General features: G+C 44.8%; 1 protein-coding gene across 10 annotated transcripts in view; it reads right to left on the bottom strand.

The window, feature by feature from the left end:
• PTPN13 (protein tyrosine phosphatase non-receptor type 13) overlaps positions 1–21,009 on the bottom strand; it is a 234,938-nt gene that overhangs the window by 63,883 nt on the left and 150,046 nt on the right. For all 10 annotated transcript variants that reach the window (XM_014600565.3, XM_019488152.2, XM_059722262.1 and 7 more), the window contains 4 exons: positions 18,707–18,806; positions 9,377–9,599; positions 6,958–7,032; positions 6,684–6,858 (listed from right to left, as the gene is read on the bottom strand). In XM_014600565.3, the coding sequence (XP_014456051.1) occupies positions 6,684–6,858; positions 6,958–7,032; positions 9,377–9,599; positions 18,707–18,806 (573 nt within the window). The remainder of the gene's footprint in view (positions 1–6,683; positions 6,859–6,957; positions 7,033–9,376; positions 9,600–18,706; positions 18,807–21,009) is intronic.

The following is a 21,009-nucleotide window of genomic DNA, read 5'->3' as shown; positions in this document are numbered from 1 at the left end:
CATTTAAGACCCACATGAGATCTGTGGAAACAAAGTACTCATTTTCATGATGACTGCTTGGTGGTGGCCCACATGAAATACCATGTTTTCTCACGTACACCAGTTCTCCCCATCCCCACAAGCAGCTGCTGGGGTGAAAATTACCGTGTGTATTACATGCAAGAAATATGGTAAGAACAGTTTCTATCAGGGAAAAGAGAAAGTAAAATTTGCACAAGACTCACAAGCTAGGGACACACATTCAAAAAGCCTGAGCCTAAATTGATTCAATCTTTGCAGGTTAGTCTAACCTTCCTAGGTTGAACCAGTTTTCAACAGTACAGACATTCCCTCTGGACTCAAGAAATGCTGGCACATGCCTGTAGTGGCTCAGGCTAGAAGCCATGGGGTGCTAAAGCAGCCCTCCCTTCCCTTCCACTGTGGTGCGCTGGGGGGGGGGGGGGGGGGGGGGGGGGGGGGGGGCATGGCCAGGCCCCGGCAGGATACTCTGATTAGGGAGGGGTGTACACCCCCACCGCGGCTTGCACTGTCCCAGGCTTTTCCCCACTCACTGCTCAAGTGGCGGGAGTGTTGCAAGATCCCAACTCCTAGCTAGCACTCTGAGGCAAAAGGGGGTGGGGTGTGTAGTGTATGCGTGTGTTGATGATGCTGCGCTTCTCAATCGCACTTTCCCTGCTTCTTCATACTGTCTGGAAACTTGACAGGTTCGCAAACCAGCAGGAGGCTGATAGCACACTGTTTATCAGCCCATCAACAAAATAAAAGCCTCTCTCATTAGCTCAAACTCTTCTTAAACAGATTTTTTCAAGGAAGGAACACAGGGACATTACCAGCTGACCTGTTGATTAGCTCCAAAAAGCACTAAGCAGACACTGTTCTGTTTGCCTGTCCCAGTGAAATTAGATGCACACACACACAGACACCTCTCAGCATTAGTTAGCATACCACATGGCTAGGATCCATGGGGCTGGGGTCTGTGCTGTGGGAGATGGGAGGGAGGAATGAATGGGGAAATCCCAGCTTGAGCAGCAAGCAGTGTGGTAAGCCAGGCAGACCCTGCTGTGCCTGCAGTCTCCCCGGAGCTCTGGGTAGGGAGCAGAGGGATGCAGCCAGCCCTGCTCTCTGAAGCAGACAGCACAGCCCAGCCCATGGCTGCAAAGCAGCTGGGATGCTGGGGGACTCTGGTTTAACTTAAACTAGGAAGGGGTCTGGGACAGACATTGTCCCAGATGCATGATAACCACACTTTATCGTGCATTAGCAGGTGCATCACAAACAGGTCCAGGGAAGTGATACGTCCCCTTTATGTGGCACTGGTGAGGCTGCAGCTGGAGTACTGTGTCCAGTTTTGGGTGCTGCACTTCAAGAAGGATGTGGACAACCTTGAGAGGGTCCAGAAGAGGGCCATTCATATGTTTAGGGGCCTGCAGGTAAGGCCCTATGAGGAGAGATTGAGGGACCTGAATCTCTTCATAGATTTCATAGACATTAGGGCTGCAAGGGACCTCGGAAGATCATCGAGTCCAGCCCCCGCCCAAAGGGCAGGAAGTCAGCTGGGGTCATAGGATCCCAGCAAGATAAGCATCCAGTTTCATCTTGAAGGTGTTCAATGAAGGCGCTTGAACAACCTCCGGTGGCAGGCTGTTCCAGACCTTGGGGGCTCGGACAGTAAAGAAATTCTTCCTTATGTCCACCCTGAAACGATCTTGTAGTAGTTTGTGACCATTTGACCTCGTCATCCCTTGGGGCGCTCTGGTGAACAAACGTTCCCCCAGATACTGGTGGTCACCCCTGATAAACTTATAGGTGGCCAGCAGATCACCCCTGAGCCTGCACTTTTCCAGGCTAAAGAGCCCCAGGGCTCTCAGCCTGTCATCGTAGCGTCTGCTTCCCTGACCTCTGATCATGCGCGTGGCTCTTCTCTGGACTCTCTCAAGCTTTTCCACATCCTTTTTGAATTGTGGAGCCCAAAACTGGACGCAGTACTCCAGCTGCGGCCTCACTAAGGCCGAGTACAGGGGGAGAACGACGTCCCGGGATTTGCTTGAGAAGCATCTATGGATGCAAGCCAGCGTTTTGGTCGCTTTACTAGCCGCAGCATCGCATTGCAGGCTCATGTTCATCTTGTGGTCAATGATGACCCCCAAGTCTCTTTCTTCCATAGTGCTAGCCAGCATAGCACTGCCGAGCCTACAAGGATGCTGCAGGTTTTTTTTCCCCCAAGGTGGAGAACCTTGCATTTATCGGCGTTGAACACCATCAGATTCTTGTCCACCCACTTGCTGAGCCTGTCCAGGTCAGCCTGGATCATCCGCCTATCTTCTGGTGTGGATGCTTTGCCCCAAAGTTTGGTATCATCTGCGAACTTGGCCAGTCCACTTCTGACTCCAGTGTCCACATCATTAATGAAGATGTTGAACAGTATGGGTCCAAGGACAGAGCCCTGGGGGACCCCACTGGTCACCGGACACCACGATGAGTGACTTCCATCAATTACTACCCTCTGGGTCCGACCCCAGAGCCAATTTTCCAGCCAGTGGATCGTGGAGTACCCAAGGCGACAATTGGCCAGTTTCTCCAAGAGACGATCATGGGACACCAGATCGAAGGCTTTTTTGAAGTCAAGATATATGACATCAATCTCATCTCCCTTGTCCAGGTGATAGGTCACCTGGTCGTAGAAGGAAATGAGATTGGTCAAGCAAGACCTACCTGCAACAAACCCGTGCTGGCTATCCCTTAAGATGTTGGCGTCGGCCAGTCCATTAAGGATGGCCTCTTTAATAAACTTTTCTAAGATCTTCCCCGGGATAGAAGTCAGGCTAATGGGCCTATAGTTAGCCGGATCCACTTTCCTCCCTTTCTTGAAGATAGGCACCACATTGCCCTTCCAGTCTTCAGGCACTACACCAGAGTGCCAAGAGTTTTCAAAGATCCGTGCTAGAGGCCGGGCTATGATGCTCGCCAGCTCCTTGAGTACCCTGGGGTGAAGACTGTCAGGGCCGGCTGACTTGAAGGTATCCAGCTTCTCAAGATGTTCCTTCACGAAGTCAGCATTAATGGAGGGCAGGGGATCACCCTCACCCGGACTTCCCGGCCCTGTAGCGGGCATGGGCTTCTCCACAGGAGAAGGCTGAGTGGGGATCTTGTGGCTGTCTACAAATTCATCGTGGGGGACAGCCAGGGATAGGAGATACTCTGTTTACCAGGGCACCCCTCGGAGTAACTAGAAATAATGGGCACAAACTGACAGATTCAGGTTAGACATCAGGAGGAACTTCTTTACGGTAAGGGTTGCCAGAATCTGGAATGGGCTTCCAAGAGAGGTGGTGCTCTTCACTACCTTGGGGGTCATTAAGAGGAGACTGCACAAGCACCTGTGCCCATCCCTCTGGCAAGCTGCCATGGAAACAGGAGCCTGGGAGCCTTGGCTAAGGTGCTCTTTCCTGCCTGGGGCAGGGGGTCAGACTCAATGATGTGTTGAGGTCCCTTCCAACCCTAATATCTATGAATCTATGAAGTGCATAAACTGGTTTGAGCCAAATCATAGAATCATAGAAGTAGGGTCGGAAGGGACCTTGTAGATCTTCAAGTCCGCACCCCTGCCTGGGCAGAAGGGAAACTGGGCTCAAGTGACCCCAGCCAGGTAGACATTGAGCTGCTTCTTAAAGACCCCCAGGGTAGGAGCCAGCACCACTTCCCTTGGAAGTTGGTTCCAGATCCTAGCCGCCCTAACTGTGAAGTAGTTCCTACGGATGTCTAATCTGAACCTACTCTCCAACAACTTGTGGCTGTTATTCCTTGTTATCCCGGGGGGCGCTAGGGGAAACAAGGTCTCCCTCAAACCCTTCTGGTCCCCTCTAGTAAGTTTATAGATGGTCACAAGGTCCCCCCTCAGCCTTCTCTTGTGAAGGCTGAACAGGTTCAGGTCCTGTAGCCTCTCATTGTAGGGTCTGCCCTGCTGTCCCCGGATCATGCGGGTGGCCCTCCTCTGGACCCTCTCAATGTTGTCCACATCCCTCTTGAAGTGGGGTGCCCAGAACTGGATACAGTACTCCAGATGTGGCCTGACCAGTGTCGCGTAGAGGAGGAGGATCACCTCCTTGGCCCTACTTGAGATGCACCTATGGATGCAAGATAGGGTCGTTAGCCCTGCCGACCGTGACCTCGCATTGTTGGCCCATGTTCATCTTGGAGTCAATGATGACTCCAAGATCCCTTTCTGCTTCCGTGCTCTCAAGAAGGGAGTTTCCCATCTGCCGCTGCCCACTTCCCCCCAGGTCGAATATGACCCGTCCACCATCACCCTCTGAGTACAACCCTTCAGCCAATTAGCAATCCATCTGACTGTGTAGGCATCGATGCCACAGTTGCCTAGTTTTTTAATGAGGACAGGGTGGGAGACAGTGTCAAAGGCCTTGCAAGTCCAGAAAGACTACATCCACGGCAACACCTGCATCCAATGTTTTTGTGACCTGATCGTAAGAGGCAATCAGGTTGGTTTGACATGACCTGCCCCTAATGAAACCGTGCTGGTTGCCCCTGAGCATCATCCCCAATGCCGGCCCATCACAGATGTGCTCCTTGATGATCTTCTCAAAGAGTTTCCCCAGGATTGAGGTAAGACTGATGGACCTATAGTTGCCTGGGTCCTCCCTCCTCCCTTTCTTAAAGATGGGGACCACATTGGCTATCTTCCAATCATCTGGCACCTGGCCCGAGCACCACGAGCGCTCGTAAAGCCATGCCAAGGGCCCAGCAATAACACCTGCTAGCTCCCTCAACACCCTGGGGTGGAGAGCATCTGGACCTGCTGACTTGAACATGTCCAGCCCCTCCAGAAGCACTCTAACCCAGTCCTCCTCAACCTAAGGTCTTGAGGCGTTCCCATCGAGTCCGTCCTGAAACACGGTGGGGGAGTCCTGGTCCCTGCACAAGAAATCAGTTGAGTCTGATACTACACTCAACCACATTTATCTTAAACCAGTTTCAGACGTTTTGAAACTGCTTTATGTGCACTGAATTTATGTTTTGTTACAGGTTTAAACCACTTTCTGATCACTTAAACCAGTTTATGTGTAATGTCTATCCCTAGCTACAGGGAGCAGAACAATAAGTAGCCTTGACTCCCTAGCTGCTGTTACTCAGTTACTTACTACAAAGAAAGATTTTTCTTCTTCATTCTGACTTTAAAAAACACAGCGAGTATTTTATTCTAGGGTGTGTTCTATGTGAGAAAACATGGTATGTTAAGTGGTCTTAATGGAGTGGTCATTTATTCCTGTTATTCACAAAACCTAATGTACCCACCAGTTAGGCACTGTAAAAGTTTTGGTTTGCTCCCTACAGCTGAAATAGATCACAGAGACTAGATTAAGTAAAAGATTTAACAAACTGAATAGGGCAGGGAAGAATTATCATTCCACAGGAAATTCTGGTATTTTTCAAAAAACGTGTTCTGCATTGAGAAAAAAAAAAATCTCAACAGTGTAAAATGTTCTACGGCATAGGAAATTATCCAATTTTGTTCAGAAAAAAAAAAAGGAACAGGAAGGCTATTTTAATTACATTTCTGCAAAACAGTGTAAGCTTCCCTAAACTGCCCGGAGCATGAACTGGAGTGCCTGGAAGCATCAGAAATCCCATCTTAGCCAAGGCTCCCAGGCTCCTGTTTCCATGGCAGCTTGCCAGAGGGATAGGCAAGTGGGTAAGAAACTTGCTGTCAAACAAATCGAACCAAGTTTGACAAATTGACATTTTAAACTAAAGAATGACTCATTTGGGCAATTCCTGACCAAATGTAATATAGAATTGCTAAGGCTCAGTGCTGCCTCCCTTCTATAGATATTTTTACCTTTCCACACCAGTAGTTCTAATGATCCTAGCCAGACTATCTGTATAGTAAAGTTCTGTTGAGTCAGAGTAAGGTTAGCAGAACAGAACTCTAACAAAGCAATTAGGACCAGACCCAAGTAGTGGAAAGGGGCTGAGAACGGTGTTGAATAGAAACTATAAGTAACAAACAAGCTGAGAAGCAAAGAAAATGCAGACTAACAAGGGGCACTTTTACATGTGCTCTGGGGGTGGGGGAGGGAGGCAACATTTTAATTAGAGTGGCTCTGAGAGCTGCTCTAATTAAAGAGCTGCAGCGTCTCATGTATCAGTGTCCCCATGCTTCAAAATGGCAATGGAAGCGCTTGCACTAAAACTCATTCAACGAGCTTTAGTACAAGCGCCCCCACCACCATTTTGAAGTGTGGGGACACTGATGCATGAGACATGGGAATCTGCTGGAGCACAGTAATAACCATGCTTCAGCAGGCTTGTTTAACTGAGTCTGCTCCAATGCACTGTAATTACAGTGTGTTGGAGCAGCCTTCGCATTCGTGTACAGGCACCCAAAGATACCAGGCCACTCAGAAGTTGCTTCTGTCGCTCATTTTGCACAGCACTTTGCTCATTTGAGCAAATGGGATCATTCACAGAACAAGATAATATACTAATAGATGTGAGGAAGGGCATGAGTGAGGGCAGCAGAAGGGGACCCAAAGAGGATTAATCATAAATGACTAGTCTGGTGTTCTATTCATCATAACTTTTCCTTTATCTGTCCTCTACTACATGTATATATTGAATTCTAGTAATTTTACACTACATCAACTAAATTAAGATATTGATCTTACCTTTTAAGGTAGCCAAGCCAAACAAGTGATGTTCCACTAAACCAATATGGGCTACAACCATATCAAAGACATCTTTACATATGGTCTTGGTATCACAGGTCAGCTCCAGCTTCTGTCCACTTAGAAGCATTACATTTACTTTCTGTCGATTATCCTCATTTTTCCCTTTCTTAGTCTGAAGAAAAGAACCCATAAAATTTGCATTTGCCATGCAAGTGTATTGACAGTTTAATACCTTTCTACTGTAACTGACTCCTAAATAAATGTTTCTTACCAAGATTGACTTTGGTAGATCCAAGGAGATGAATGGCTCAATGGTCACTGTTACAAACTCAGGCCCAAAGAAATTCTGCAAAGCATAAAAGTCTGAATTAACACTTCGTATACCAGAAGCAGGAAACTGAGAAGCAATAACTCTTAAAGGGCAAAGTGCAAAGCCAAAATCAATACTGATTTAAGATTATAATATTTGTAGAAACCGAGTTAGTTGCAAGAATGCAACTGTGGTAGCATGTGAGAGATGTCACACTGACTGCTGTAACAACAACTGATGCATAACATTTTTCACATATTTTACTACTGTACAAATCTTATTTTCTCTCACATGCAACATGCCTTTGGATTGCCAGATGCTAGGCACAGCCTATCTGTCATTCATTGACATGGTTAAAAGACTGAATGCTCAAAACTAACACACAAAAATATTTCAGTCTCAGCCTTATACACAGACTAGGGGCCCCTGCCTTTGCTCCTGGCCCAAGTGGGGCAGAAACTAACCCATTGCTTACCCAGTGACTAATAATTACAAAATGCAGAAACATCATTGGGGCATGGGCCACAACTCAGAGTCCTTTTCCTTCTAGAGGAGTGTGTCCAAGTCAATGCACTATACTACTCCCCTTGGCTTTCCTTTTGATCCAAAGTATTTTGTCCACTTGGCTACCAGTGGGCTATGTTCAAGAGGAGGAGTGAAAGGTGCTCTTGGCAATGCCTAACCAATGGCTGGTAGTAAGGGCACTATGCTGGGAAGTGGGAAAGGTATATTCAAATGCTTCTGGAGGCAAGCGCCCTAGTACCGTGCATCACATTTCCTGGGCAAATGCCCTATATACTAGAATGGTGGATCAAAAGCGGATGGTCACTCTCCTATGCACTACTTACATAGAGTTACTTGCCTTCCCAGGGGGAGTGGGATGAAAAAAATACATAAATTGGCCCCAAGTGCCACTGATGAGGCTAACTTACCTGTTTAAAAGGTGAGGTGAATTTAAGTCTATGAAACTATTAATTTATCAAGATATGTTAGAAGAGGAGTTTGATTTACTTCATTGCTGTACATTTTGAATAAAGCTACTTCCCTACTCCTTTTAAGGAATCTCACAGGGCGCGTCCACACATGCAAACACGTGCACTTGCAGCAGCTCAAATACAAGCGGTGCAAATTTGAGCCTGGGGGGTGGGGGTGGCAAGCAGCAACCGCCTACAGGCACCACTGACGGTGTCAGTGGCACCTTTTTTGAGGGGGTGCACCGCCATGCTTAGGGAGTGCACGTGCAACCCCTATGCATCGCCAATGGTCCCCTGCCCCCCACAGGGCAGAGCCCCCACCACAGCACATGGACTACCCTGTCTGCAGAGTCCCAGGCCCCACCAGGGGTGATAGCTGCCGGCCCCCCCACGCTGGTCCCCAGCCCCCTGCTCATTCCCCTGCTCTTCTCCAGCCTCTGGAGGGGCAGTAGAAACAAGAGAGAACCATTTTGAACAGAATATTCTAGAAGTCTTGAGGGATAAGTTTCAAGAGTATAGCCTCTCCATTGATTTGAGATTTGGTAAGGGAATGGTATGGTAGAAGGGAAAACCAATCATGGCAGTAGGCTTGCCAGGCCATAAAAGAGATCATCTGGGAATATTTTAATGAAAGTTATATCAAACAACAAGAATGCATTTTTTGTAGAAAACAATGTTTAAATCAAGGCTTCCTGACCAGGGATTTAAATAATGATTTAAACTGATTTGATTTAAATCAAATCTGCAGTGTTTGAGAACCATGAGAGAAACTAGAACCAGAAACCCATCAGTCCTAATTTCATTCTACTCAGAGCAACATTGTAAGAGTTTGAATGGAAAGAAGAATTTCTCATTATAATACAGTGTGAACTGTAGTGGGGGGTGGGAAAGCTCTCATTGGGATTTTAGCATGGCTGATTCTCTGATTGGTTTCAAAGCCAGACACAGTTGTCCCACCTTGGTTGTTTAATGATGCCTGACGCTGTTGAAATATGTTTGCATCCATCCTAGAGACCACGTGAGAGATGGATACCAAACACCAGAAAAAACTACATTCTAAGAATGTACACATTACAACACGTGACAGTGAAGAAGCTTACACTTCTAACATTTAAGAGCCAAGGATCTGTTTTTTGGCTTACCATCTCCCATTAAGCTAAATGCCTCTCTTGATACTGTACTAGAATGCATAGCTATGGACTCCTCAACACAACAGGTGGACTGGTTTGTCTGATGAGAGCTGTTTCTCCAATGATAAAAACAGCCACCTCACATTTCTTTTGGGTATGGCAACTTAGAATCTTGATCAGTGGGAAAGATTCTGAAACCCTAAACACCATAAAGTTGATTTCAGCCTTCAAAATAAATCGACACATTGCTTTTGCAATGAATTAAGAAACAGTTACCCTTAGTTTTCTTTGGGTCATGGCTGTTTCCAATGCAATCTCTCTCAGAGGATCTCTACTAATGTCAAGCACTGATGACCTAACTGGATCTCCTGGATAGAGGCTAGGTCGAGACTGCCTAAGTGCCATTCTAGCTTGTAGCTGCACCATTTCCTCTTCTTGACGCTTCAACATCATTTCTTGGCTTATCAAGTTGCCATCAAGGGGTGTTTCATGTTGTCTGCTATAGTTGAAGAGAATGAAAGATACCGTTTTAATTAAAATATTTTTACATGCTAAGATTCTGTGACAATGGGTGTTCAGGAGAAAAACCTATACATGCAAACAGACCAGAAATACAGGAAATCTAATAAATTAATTCTGTACAACATTCCAGCCCAGAGGAGTTAATGCAGAATTTTCCTAAACTGAAACATCCCACAGAAATGTATCAATATAAAAAGCATGTATAACATACTGAGTTTCTACCACTGCCTGTCAATTATTTGTATGAGAATATGTGCTCAGCTGCAGTCTAACAAAAACACAATACCAAAAAAACCAGTTAATCCAAAGAGGAAAAAGGAAGAATGATTTGAAAAAGTAAGACTTCTCTTCTCCAGCAGGGGGCATGGGTCAGTTTTTTTTTAAAGTATCACATTTTAAAAAGAATCTGAATACACAAGTTAATATCAGTATTTAACAGGAGCCTTTAATACCTAAAAATATAATTCTGTAAAAAAAGCCTTTATCAATTGCTTAGATGGAATTTAATATTACTGCTTTTGCATTATTTCACTATAGTTTAAAGCAATATACATTCAGATTCCCGCAGAACTGCAGCATTTTTAAATATTTTCACCTGTTCAGTTTGCTGCGAAAGAGGTCTTCCCTTTAAAATCCTATAAATCTATCTTATCTTTTGTTTTTTGTTTGCTTTTGGTAATGCTTATTTATATAAGAGTCTGAGAAAGACTTTAGAGAAAAGTGGGTCTTTGTGAAAAGCTCAATGACCCCAATCCTGCAACTGAGGGCTGAGAAAGTGCAATTGCCATTCTCTAGCCATCCCATGAATCCTCCAGAAAGAAAGAGAAGAACAGATACTCTGAAGTCAAAAACAAGCTGGGGAGGAAGGGAGCAACACCTCTTTTTTTGGTGGAGGAGGCACGTTTTTCAAGCTTTCTTTCTACATGAAAATGAGAAAAAAAAAGTAGTTGTCCTTTGTGTCTGCTTCCTACGTATGCATTTAGGACTATAGCCAGGATATTTCACATGTGAAAAGCATCCCAACTCATGCTATCTGCTGGGAAAACAAGCCTTGACTATTTCTGCATGTTTCTGGAGCAGGCAAAATGTTTGCTGTGACTGCTCTGTGAGTAGGTGTGCACAGATGGGGCAGGGCACAATGAATCTTTCTCTCCAAGAAGAGGGACAGACATTCAAAAAGCCTGAGCCTGAATTGATTCAGTCTTTGCATGTTAGTCCAACCTGCAGAGAGTGAACTTGTTTGCAAGTGGACAGACATTTGGCACATGCCTGCAGTGGCTCAAGCCAGCAGCTCGGGGCACTAAAACAGCCGTCCCTTCCACAGGAAAGCTGAGCTGACAAGGGTGGGGGTGGCCAGGCTCCAGCAGGCCCGCCCCAGTGGCTCCCTGACAGCTGGGAGCAATCCAGGCACACAGAGGTGCCTGGCCCCAGAGGGAAATTCTTTCCCCTCCTCTCTCTCCCCCACCACTGTGGGGCTGGGAGAGGGTCTCTGTTTAGTGGTGGTGGTGGGGGGGAACTCTTTTCCTTCTTCCACCCTCCTCTGCAGTGGGGTGAGGAGGGGGGCTCTATGAGGCTGCCTGGCCCCAGGAGGGACTCTTCCCCCTCCTTCTCACCCATTGCTGAGGGGGGGTGGGGGTGGAGGGGGGGCTCTATGGGATGCTGTTGAGCCCCAGAGGAGGACTCTTCCCCTCACTCTTCTCTCCCCAGGGCAGGCAAGGCTCTGTTCCATGCTGGGGGGAACTCTTCCCCCTCATCTCCTCCCTGCCTCATTGTTTCCAGGCAGAGGGGTACAGTGAATTCCACTATATGCATACTGGACATGTGCATAACTATAACAACACCAGTCCCAATTTGTTGCCTATATCTTACATTTTAACAAACTTTGGTTAACAGCATATCAGCTAGGATGCAAACAGTGTTAGCACAAAGGAAGTCTATTTTGTAACATAACTGTACTGTTTAACTATCTAATTCATGAAACTGACAGGAAGTGTCCTTTTCAAGGCTGCTAAAGCACTTTGGGAAACAATGTAACAAGTCTTAATGGGGTAAAACAAGCTTACAGCTAGGCTGTTCCTGTAGTTAACAAGCACTGTATACATTGAGTTTAATGTAGCCTTTTTTCTGTCTGAAGGCCATGCACTTAAAGAGAATAAACATCTGTGCAGATGTGTTATGCCATAACTGCTATAATACATAGTTTGGTGAATGGACTATAAATAGAAAACCAGGCCTAGCTTTGCAATGATCTGATTCACCCAGTACATTTAAGAACCAGGAACCCATTCATCTGTCTGTGAAAAGATGACGCTAATGATCAATCTTTGTCAAGAATCGTGAATAGATGAAAAGCTCTGTGCAAATGCCAAGTAGCAGCTTATCTAAAATATGTGCTCTTACCCTTCAACAACATGGTCTAAGGCCACAGGGTCAGCCTGAATTTGTCTGTGATTCCATGGCTAATTCTGTTAATTATTAAGCCAATTCTACTGGGTGACCAGTCCACTGGAAGACTAATACCTTTAAAAATGGGTACTTAACTCATTGCCTGATGTACTTACCCAGAAATGACCAAGTATGGATCAAAGAAGGAAGCTGGGGAGAGGGAGAGATAAAGGAATCTCTAATGAACAGTGGGGTGGGAAGATCAGGAGCAGATTTGACTGAGGGAGAAGGTCACACAAGGAGCAAGGGAAGAGCTGGAAGTGGAACCTATCAAATACTTGGAAAACAAAGGCAACAGCAGGAGAAGGAGTAGATCCATGTCAGTTGCTGCCCCTAGAAAGGAAAAGGAAGAAGAAATAAAGGAGGAAGAAAATATGAAACAAGAATAGAGGACAATAGACAAAGAGGGAGAATACAAATTTCCATGGTACTGACAGCATTCCAAAAGGCTTAGGGCAGTAGTTCTCAACCTTTTTAGACTCAAGGCACCCCTTAGAAAATGTCAACTCTTAGTTTTCACTTGTTTTTTGACTATAGAAAAATAATAGAGCAATTCTTCTATTGCAAAGAACTCAGAAAGACCACAAAATTACAGAAGTATGCTTTTAGAAGTATGAATTCCTATTGAATTCCTATTTGAATTCCTATTCCCCCACCCCACATATCCACATACACATACCCACATGCTCTCTCACCCCACATACCCACACACCCACAGCCCCCCCACAAACTTATGTCCACCCCCCACAATATACAAGAGTAAGACTTCATTTTAAGCTATTGTGCAATCACCTCTATGTACACTACACAAACACATGTAAATCAGGACAAAAATATTTTTGAAACCAAATTAATGAATGCTGTAGGTATTCACTTTTTAGAATATAATTTGGTATTTTTCTGGTTCCAAGATGGCAAAACTTCTTGCTGAAAGGAGTACTTCTGGGGGCAAGGGGAGGGACTCTGGTGGCAAAGGTAAGGGGTTGGGGGTGGGAGATCTGTCAAGGGGCAGGGCTACCAATGCAGCCCTTGACAGCTTGCCAAAACACAGTAAGCGGCCCTCCACCTGAAATAACTGCCCACCTCTACTATAAGCTCTCCAATGCTAAATCACATACCTTGTTCTAATAGTCATGAGCTCAGATGACAAAGATATAATTAAGACTTACACGTAAGAATCCAAACAATTGGACATTTTTTGGGGTGACTGAACAGGGCAGGCCTTACTTAGAATAAAAATTACAGCACCTAGAAGAAATTAAAACCTGGCAGTCTTGAGAGTTTTAATTTTGGCAGTGAAATTTACTTCAGCAACTACACATCTTCAACACTATAAAGCATTACTTTTCCATAATACAAGAAAGGACACTGTAACTGTGAAAACTGCTTTTTAAAAAACACAGCACGCTTTCACTCTACTAATTTGCTCTTTAAGCCATCGTGTAACTACTGCCTTTACTGATAATAACAAGTCACTTCTATTTATTGAAGTTGTTAGTGCTGCCAAGTCTATAATGCTGTTGGAGAGGGATCTGCTTTCTATTCTGTTTTAGACAATCAACAGAAAAGTTAGGTAGATTCCTACTGCAGGATCAAATTCTGCTCTTTGATTTACTTTGGAGAACCCACTGTTTTCACTGAAGCAACAGAGTTGTGCACCAACATTTGCTTTCAATATCTTTTTAAAAACCCAGCTGAATTTTCAGATCTTAGTTGCATTTGCTGAACCAGCAGTTAGAAAAGCTCTTTAATTTGTGAAGACAAAAATCATGGAAACTATTAGGACAATGAATGGGGTACTCTCAAGCATGCCACTTCTGAGGAAGAACAGAAACTCTGAGGCCAAAGCAGAGGTATGGAAATAATCTGAAACCATGGATCCAAACTTCACTAAATTTTGGAGTAAGATCAGATACAGATGTGATCTTTGCAGCTTAGCCCATCTGTAAGCCTTTGCAAAGCAATACTTTCCTTTCTAGATTTTGCATAATACACATTGCTACATTACACAAACAAAGAAAACATGTTCTCATTGAGTCAAAGAAGGACTTTCACTTGTGAAGCAGGCAACCCCAACAGTATGATCCATTTACATATCACATAGGTTGGGAACAGACATTCAAAAAGCCTGAGACTGAATTGATTCAATCTTTGCAGGTTAGTCTAACCTGACTAGGCTCAATCAGTTTGTAACTGCACAGACATCCCAGACATGCAGGCACATGACTGCAGTGGCTCAGGCTAGAAGCTGGGGGGCACTAAAGCAGCCCTCCCTCCCTTCCACAATCCTGATCTGAGGGGGGGCGTGGCTAGGCCCTGACAGTACACTCTGATTAACCCAGCAGGGAATTGATAACAGCATTTATCACCCCATTAAGAAACCAACAGAGGGACATTGCCAGCTACCTGTTGATTCTGCCTTTGATTCTGCCACAGCACAGACCGTAGCCAGCACGTGGTCTGCTAGCTAATACACAGACACCTCTCAGCAAGGCAGAGGGGAGGGGGAAATTCCTGCTTAACAGGGAGTGGTAGGGGGAAGGGGGGAGCATCCTGCAGTCTCTGCTGAGCTCCAGCCTGGGAGCAGAGTGGAGGGGCCAGCTCTGCTGTGGAACACAGAGCCTCCCCTCCCCCCACCCCGGCCCAGAGAGTGTGCTGGGATGCTGGGGGTGTCTGGTTTAAATTAAACCAGCAAGGGGTCTGGGACAGTGTGAAGGAGGGAGACAGAACTTACAGCATGGAGGCCTGGCAGGGCTGCAGCCGCAGCCTGGAAAGGAAGGAAAATACCCACTCAATTTTCAGAGCAGCATCTTGCTCAGGATTGGCAGAGGGAGGCTGCTCAAAGGTATTTCTGGCCCCAGAGAGAGGCAGAGAGGAGTCAGTTCCCTGCAGGCTGCAGGGAAAGAGGAGCAGCTGAGTGTCTTGGCAGGCAGAAACTGTAGAACGGGCCTGAGGAACGCTGTGGGAGTGACCCTGAGGCAGGCAGAGCTGCAGCTGAGGATCTGGAGTGAGGGAGCCCACAAGGACAGAAAAAAATCTCCGAACTGGAGTTTTTCCAACAGAGGATCCGGAGGAGGGCTGGAAGGGAACAATCTACAGTCACAGGTAGAGCCTTCCTGCACAAGGGGGAGACCCCAAGAAGACTGTGTACATTCATAGGGGTGCAGGGCAGGCTAGCACACAGCAGAGAATAGACCATGGAATTCTTTTGAGGGGGGGACATTGCCAGAGCCTGACAAGAAGGCTGAGAAGCAGCTGGGGTTTTTTCTGTGATTTCTTTTGCTGTCTATTTTGATTTTGTTTGAGTACAGGCCAAGACTGGCCTGTGGAAGGATGTACCCAAAAGAGGCACTAGGACACGCTGGGGTGCAGAGAAGGCTACAACAGGCAGCACTGCAACCTGGCTGTGGAAGAACATCGTAAAACACCATCTGGAGAGGCTAGGCTGGGGTAAAGGGGAGGTTTGGAGCCCCACCGAAGACACAGGGATTAAGACCAGGCAGGATCACCGTGGGCATTGCCTCCAAGGAATATATAAGTCATCAAAGTCACGGCAGGTGAGAAAAATGTAAGATCCACTTCCTGGCAGACCTGGTGATCCAGACCCAACGTCTACCCTGTTACCACCTGTAGACAGACAAGCACAGGGCAGCACGAGCAAGCCCTATAATACCTACAGATGTCACAGACAGACATTGCATAAACCGGCTTGAGCCAAATCAGTTAAGTCTGATACTATATTCAACCAGGTTTATCTCAAACCGGTTTCAGCTATTTTCAAACTGGTTTATGTGCTCTGAACATCTGTTCTGTTACAGGTTTAAACCAGTTTCTGATCACTTACACCAGTTTATGTGTAATGTCTGTCCCTAGTTATAGGGTGCTGACAGACATGGAAAAAAAGGCAAAACACAAAAAACAGTGCTTTATCAGAAGAGGAATTGCATCTGTTTGACTTGGCTCTCAAGCATCTGTATAACTCACACACTTCAGTGGGACTTTTTGGCACTTTTATCTAATAGCTGATTGAATCAGCTATTAGATAAAAGTGCCAGAAAGCCCCACTGAAGCATGGGAGCTATACAGATGCTGGGCAAGCCAGGTCAAACTGCTGTAATTCCTCTTCTGGGCATGTGCTGGACTTGGCGCAGGGGTGCACCAAGCTGAAAGTAAAACGCTGGATTTTTTCTCCCCCATGTCTGTAAGCACCCATAATTCCTCAACATTCTTTAAATGCTTTGTTGTAAACTCTCACTGCCTACCCGTTTGGTTTATTTTCTTCCAATGTTGCTGTAATGTTGAATTTGCAACTTCACTGTCATTTATAGCAATTTGATTTCATTGTGGGACTTAGTGGCAGCCATAGTAGTCAATTAGGAAAACAAGGATGGAAAAGTCAAAACAGGAAATTTTAAGTTACTTTTTGTGTGGAAAATGTTTTGTTTTCCTATTTACCTTTGCATGAAAGTCTCTCTCTGACTGGATTTGGAACACCATACATAATAGAATTTTATAACACTATTTTTAATGGGATTGCACAAAACAGAAAGCTTTCACAGGTTCCTAGAAAACTTGCCTTAAAAATTCAGAAACAGGTCCACAATCTCCTGCATCAAGACGCGGATCGTTAATGTATTCCCTAGAGTTACTCTGAGAGAATACCTCTCTATGCATATGCCTGCATATTTAATATATGCATACTGACATATACATACCAGCAACACAGTACGCATGTATATACACAATTCTTGTAGAATGTCTCCTTCCCGTCAATAAACAAACACAAGTTTCTAAATGAGTTCCTGAATGAAATGATATGATCTCATGCACAATCCATATATTAGAACATTAAAGTTGCAAAGGGAAACAGACATTTAGGAAGTGCCTAAGTTCAGGCTGGTTATGCAATTTTAATTTTGCTCCTTTGGGCATCAAGTTTAATACTGTCCTTAAGTACATGATCACCTATTTATCTAGAGGACCACTGCCTCACTTGGTGCATTGAGTGCCTCGTGAACAGTGCATGTGGCAGATGCTCATCATTTATTTTAACTGCACTATTCAATGTGGAGCTCTCTGCCTTAGTTGCATCACTCCATTGTATATCTGAACTGAAGGAAGCAGGGATTCTCCCATTCTTTTACTGACATTTTGATACATTCATTCACATGACTCCAATTTTCATGTGTACCTTCATTTTTGGCATGGGATGAGGCAGGGCTCCTTTTCAATCTGTTCCTTGGTATCGATACTTCCATAAAGATTACATTTAACAATCTACCCCAAACAGCTGAAGTCAAGGGTTGTTAATTTTTTTTTTTTAAGTAACTGTAGGAGTGACCTTCTTTCCACTCCTGTATTTTTGTATTCCTTGCATACAACAACACTTCCTTCCAGAAAAACAGCTGCTGGAAATTAGAGTATACATTATATGGGAGAAATATGGTATGAACAGGTTCCATCTTGGTGAAACTGAAAGTAAGATGTACAGTGATCCACAGGGGGCAGAATAATGAGCAGGCTCAGCTCTCTAGCTGCTGCTGCTCAACTATTTAATACAGAAAAAGATCATTTTATTATCTTCTATTTGTCTTTCAAAAACAAGGTGAGTATTATGTTTTGGGTTGTGTTGTATGCAAGAAAATAAGGTATTTTGGTTGTACTTTCTAAAATGAGTCATCATTTGGCAGACAGTGGACATGGGACACTTAAGCCTCAAAGGTGGAATCACATGAAAATTATATGCCACAAAAAAGACACTTCAGAATAGAAACACCTATGCAACTTTGAGTACACAGCTGCTATTGTAACATGTTCTAGGGAGAAACAAAGACATACATGGCTTTGGTGATACTGATAAGAGCATGATATTAATGGGAAAACTGACAGGAGCAACAGTTCAAAGTCATAATTTTGGTGGCTATAAACCAGGGGTGTCAAATGTTCACCTTTCAGGCCAGATCTGGCCCATGCAGCCAAGTAATGTGGCCCATGAAGCTCCTAGACAGGTTAGGAATTTGGGAGAATGGTGAGTAGGGGTAGGGGCCCTCCTCTTAAATCTGGGGTATGGGGTCCAACTGAGGACATGTGCCAGTGGTGTGAGGGTGAATGATGGCTACTTTAACCCTTATGGCCTCTAGGTCTAGATCACTAGGACTCCCATGAGTTTAACATCTCTACTATAAACCATGCATAAAATGGTCCAACTAATCATTTTCGAGTAAAGGTCAGCAACATATGACCTGTGGACTGGAACTGGCTCATGGAGCCACTGAATCCAGGAAGTGTGGGGCTTGGAGAAGCAGCCGTGGCATGTATGCAGGTCCTAGCTGTGTGGCTCCAGCAGGAGCACAGGGAAAGTCTTTTAGGGTCTAATTCAACTCAGACTAAAGAATGCAAGTTGAGTTGAACTTTTAACTGGATTATGTTAGATTTCAACCAGGATGTGTCTTGAATCATCTGCTGTATGCAAAATAACACTGCTAAAATGTTGCTCCCCCCAGGATAAAAATATGGCACTTTTTATTTTTGGAAGTTTAGCACAAGTGATAAAAAAATTAATCACATGAATGCAACTAAGGAGTAATTCTTGTGAGGGAAAGCAAGGATTGGAAAATATGATAATGTCACATAATTTACCTTCCCCTTTGAGGATGAACTTGACTTGATAATGAGGTATCATCAGCTCCTGGTAAAGCACTGCTGGAATCATCTCTCTTTACACCATTATTTCTTTTCCCTAGCACGTGAAAAAGACACACAGATAAATTAATACCTGCAAAGGCTAGAAACCACAAAGAGGTAATCCTACCTAAATATCAAGGATTTATCAGACATCTGAGATTACTTTGAAAGGATCAGATGTACACGTAGTGAACAATGCCATTACAGTATTAGAGAAATTAGCATTAAAAAGTCAATTTCAGTTTTAAAAAAGATTGTATTTTCCCCCCTCCAAGAACTGCTGCATAAACATTTGGAGAAATGTGTTAAAATATGGAATTGTTTGTGTGTTATTCTAAATTGAAATCATTCAATTTCAATAGAACTGTGAGACCTCAGAATTGCAGTAAGGAAAACTGAAGTGTAAAAAGATTCTGTATGCCCAGAACAGCTACTGGTGAATATTATACTGACTCAAAACAAGGGATACTACCCAGCAGCTGCAATTTTTAGTTTTGTTTCTGGATTTGTCTTCATCTTCATAGTTTATTAAATATAAATTATCTTTTCTGATAATGGAGATCTTGTTTATTGTAATTGTCTGGAGGAGAAAGTCAACATCTATCCATACTAATACTGCAATTGGGGCTTGATTTAGTAAGGTACAGAGACCTCCATTGTCAACACCCCACTCTTCCCAGTGAGTGGTAATGCCACTCAGCACTTCGTGTGGAGTGCTCTGTAACCTATACAGTTTCTGGTTTCTTAAGTAGATGAAAACAGCAGGAGGAGCATTCTCAGATTCCACTCTGCGATAATCATGTCATCAACCACCACTATCCCACCTACATTAAGTAACAGGAGAGTGCATGAATGTCTTCTCCATTCTTTCCAAAGACTGGAAAATAACAGTAGTTCCAAGGAATGAAATGATAATTCCATCTGCCCCCTCATGCAGGTCCAGCTGTTAAGGCCAGAATGCACTTCTGGGATGAAATAATAAGCCCTGAGTTTCACTCACCACTCAGAAATGCATTTACCAAACCCAATGTCTTTACTTTTTCAATCATAACATCCCCAAACTGAAACACATTAACCATATGGAGTTCAGGCAATCACAGCCTAGGATTCGCGCTCTCCTAATGTGTTGCACAGTTTACATCTTCCTAGAATTTTCCTGAAATACATTTTTTTGTTCTTTGGAATAATTATATCCAGACAAAAACTAAAATCAAACGACTCAGTAAAATATGGTTATAGTCCAGAAAACTTTGTAAAGTTTCTGGTTATAAAACTTTCTGATTATAGTCCAGAAAACTTTGTAAAGAACACAGTAGCTACATAATATACTTTCCTGTTGTTTTGACTCTTGGTTCCATCCTAGAAAGAGACATTGCCAAGCAAAATGAATCAGCTGTGTTGGGCTGTGTTCCAGTACAGCTGATTCACTTCTTTGTCTGAAATACATGTTCCCCATTATCCCACCTGTCTATCTTGTAGGACAACAGGCAACATGTTCCCCACTTACAGAGATGCACCCCTGCAATCTCTCAGGTGTGTCCTCAGAAGCAGGGAAAGTCAAGGTTCCCCACTTCCAAGATGTACCCCCAACAGTCTCTGGTGCATGTCTCTGGAAATGGGGAAAACCAGGCAGACACTTCTGAGGCTTTAGAGGCCTGATCCTAAGCAAGATTTACCGGGGCACGCAGGACCTTGCCCCTCAACCCCCTGTCAGAGCTGATTTGGATCAGTGCCTCAACACAGTGGAACTTTCTAGCACAAGGCATGGCAAGGCAGGGGTGTGCGGGCCGGGTTTGACCCCGGGCCCTTTTTGTCGCTCTGCACGCGGGCTGTGGCCAGCAGCCCGGGCAGGCCGGATCGGAGAGGGAGGTCGCCGAGCTAGAATTAGGCACAGACACGTAACAGTTGATTTTAAGATTGTTTTAGTTACATCGAGATGGTCGTGGTGCAGGCTGAGAATTTGCTTGAGTTGCGGTTACAACAGAAAACACGAACACACGTGGAGGTTGCAAGGCTCCACGCAGACAGAACACGAACAATCACGTGGAGCTTGCTAGGCTCCACGCAGACAAACTCCGGATGTTCAGGACAAGCGCGCATAAAACTCGTCGTTACGTTTTATAGTAGGCTCCGTTCGAAGACGGGAAGAGGTGGGCGGTGGATCAGGCTGCCAAACTCCTCTGAGCGACACACAGGGTTTCTATTACCCTGCCGCGCACACCCAGAGTTCCCACGAGATGGATGCGGAGTCCTCTTCG

This window comes from Alligator mississippiensis, chromosome 2 (genome assembly GCF_030867095.1).
Source record: "Alligator mississippiensis isolate rAllMis1 chromosome 2, rAllMis1, whole genome shotgun sequence".
NCBI lineage: Eukaryota > Metazoa > Chordata > Crocodylia > Alligatoridae > Alligator > Alligator mississippiensis.
Note: the sequence above shows the minus strand (reverse complement) of the source record. Positions and strands in the feature narration are given on the sequence as shown.